Below are 2855 nucleotides of genomic sequence, written 5' to 3'. Positions count from 1 at the left end.
TCAGTAATTAACAGAACATAACATTCCTTCTCTTATTCAATCAGACTTTAACCAAACCACAACTGAAACATGCCCCAGAACTTGTTGTAGTTATTTTGTATATTTTTAATTTGAACTTGAACAGTTCGTTTTTGTTTGTGTTTGTTAATAAGTCCAGTCTGTCTGGTGGACGGTGCCTTCGTTCTGGGTAGCACCTTGGATTGAAAAGTGAAATTTGTAAGGCTTCTTTCTCCCTGTGTGTATACGCTCCCTGTGTGTATGAGCTTTCTGCTTCCCTAATTCTCCCCTGTGTGTATTTCGCTCATGATATTTCATGTTTCCTAACATGTTAAAACTCTTTCCACAATGGGAGCAGTGGTACATCCCTCTTAGTGAACATTTATCCTTTGCCAAGATAATCCATCCACCTGACAGGTGTGGCATATCAAGAATCTGATTAAACAGCATTATCATTACACATGTGCACCTTGTGCCGGGGACAATAAAAGGCCACAAAAATGTGCAGTTCTGTCACACAACACAGCGGGCAATTGGCATGCTGACTGCAGGAATGTCCATTGAGGTGGTTGCCAGGGGATTTTATGTACAGCACCAGTCAAAAGTTTGGACACACCTACTCATTCAAGGGTTTTTCTTTATTTTCACTATGAAATAACACATATGGAATCAGTAACCAAAAAAAGTGTTAAATAAATCAAAATATATTTTAGATTCTTCAAACTTGCCACCTTTTGCCTTGATGACAGCTTTGCACACTCTTGGCATTCTCTCAACCAGCGTGAAGCTGGAATGCTTTTCCAACAGTCTTGTAGGAGTTCCAACACATGCTGATAATGCTGTTGGCCACTTTTCCTAACCTCTGTGGTCCAATTCATCCCAAACCATCTCAATTGGATTGAGGTCAGGTGATTGTGGAGGCCAGGTCATCTGATGCAGCACTCCATCACTCTCCTTCTTTGTCAAATAGCCCTTACACAGCCTGGAGGTGTGTTGGGTCATTGTCCTGTTGAAAAACAAATGATAGTCCCACTAAGCCCAAAACAGATGGGATATCGCTGCAGAATGCTGTGGTAGCCATGCTGGTTAAGTGTGCCATTAACTCAAAATAAAATCACTGACAGTCTCAACAGCAAAGCACCCGCACCCCTCCTCCTCTATGCTTCACGGTGGGAACCCCACATGCGGAGATCATCCGTTCACCTACTCTGCATCTCACAAAGACATGGCGGTTGGAATTAAATTTGGACTCATCTGTCCCACCATGTATTGGGCATTCTCCTGTCCTATGTCCTACTGTTCAGAGGCCTACATCTGTCCTATGTCTTACTGTTCAACAGCCTACATCCTTACCTCCTGTGTGGTTTATCTCATGTCTTCTCAGGTTACCCAACTCCTTAAAACTCTTTTCACACTGGGAGCAGTGGTAAGGCTTCTCCCCTGTGTGTATTCTCTCCATACCTGGGTAAATCTTTTTCCACACTGGGAGCAGTGGTACGGCTTCTCCCCTGTGTGTATTCTCTCATGTCTTTTCAGGCCACTTAAGTGGTTACAACCCTTTCCACACTGGGAGCAGTGGTACGGCTTTTCTCCTGTGTGTATTGTCTCATGAATTTTCAGGCCCCCTAACCTTGTAAAACTCTTTGCACACTGTGAGCAGTGGTATGGCTTCACACATGGGTGTATTCTGTCATGTTGGATCAGGTGTCCTTCCTGGTTGAAACTCCCTGCATGTATTCTCTCATGTTTTTTCAGGTATCCTCTCTGGTTATAGCTCTTTCCACACTGGGAGCAGTGGTACGGCTTTTCTCCTGTATGCATTCTCTCATGTTGTTTCAGGTATCCTTTGTGGTTAAAATTCTTTCCACACTGGGCGCAGTGGTACGGCTTTTCTCCTGTATGTATTCTCTCATGTTGTTTCAGGTCCCGTAACTGTTTAAAACCCTTTCCACAGTGGGAGCAGTGGTGTCCTCTTGCTGGTTTGGACGTCTCTGGCTCTGGTTCCTCGGAGTCTGGTCTTTCTCCTGTCAAAGACAAACAGAGTGTTTATTTAAATAGAGACCTGAATGAAACCTCCACATGATAAAACGGCCTTGCTACGAGGGTAAATCCTAATCAGATCCCTCAAAAATCTGAGGCCAGTTTTAATCTTTGTGTGATTTTAAAACAAATGTTGTAGAGCTTCCTGGTAATTACTGATATGTTTACATTACTTATTTTATTCATTCTGTTTTTACAAGTCAGAACACAAATTAAACAGTTCTAGGACACTCAAGACACAGACATCGCTGGATTCCTATCGAGTAGGTGGTTCTTAATATATAACCTTCATAGCTGTATGATACAGAATCCAACCTACACACTTCCTTAAACCAAAAATAAGTAAAGTCATTTGTGGAAGTCTAAAACTTGTGGAAGTCTAAAACTTGTTTTTACGTCGAAGACACAAAGCACATCAGTAACATCTCCCCGTTGTCGAAAGGGTTCGAAACGCTATTGAAAAGGCCAATTTATTTAGACGTTCACAAATGTTCAACATTTTGACTAAACGCTGATGTCGTGAACTTTTTGGGTAAAGTAAAAAATAGGGTGAAATGTTTTGGGTAATGTTCCTAAAACTGATAGTAACTATATATAAACTCAGCTAAAAAAGAAACGTCCTCTCACTGTCAACTGCGTTTATTTTCAGCAAACTTAACATATGTTCATACACATATTTACACAAGATTCAACAACAGACATAAACTGAACAAGTTTCACAGACATGTGACTAACAGAAATTGAATAATGTGTCCCTGAACAAAGGGGGGTTCAAAATGAAAAGTAACAGTCAGTATCTGGTGTGGCCATCAGCTGCA

At 41.6% G+C, this 2855-nt stretch overlaps 1 protein-coding gene across 1 annotated transcript; it reads right to left on the bottom strand.

The window, feature by feature from the left end:
* Positions 1 to 616: 616 nt before the first annotated feature.
* On the bottom strand, positions 617 to 2043 carry LOC139547585 (zinc finger protein 436-like; the record flags this gene model as incomplete). The annotated part of the gene is made up of 1 exon (XM_071356520.1): positions 617 to 2043. A coding segment is annotated over one exon (666 nt), but the record flags the coding sequence as incomplete, so codon positions are not given.
* Between the last annotated feature and the right edge of the window lie 812 nt (positions 2044 to 2855).

This window comes from Salvelinus alpinus, chromosome 2 (genome assembly GCF_045679555.1).
Source record: "Salvelinus alpinus chromosome 2, SLU_Salpinus.1, whole genome shotgun sequence".
Lineage (NCBI taxonomy): Eukaryota > Metazoa > Chordata > Actinopteri > Salmoniformes > Salmonidae > Salvelinus > Salvelinus alpinus.
The sequence above is the reverse complement of the archived record's forward strand: the minus strand, read 5'-3'. Positions and strand labels throughout refer to the sequence as shown.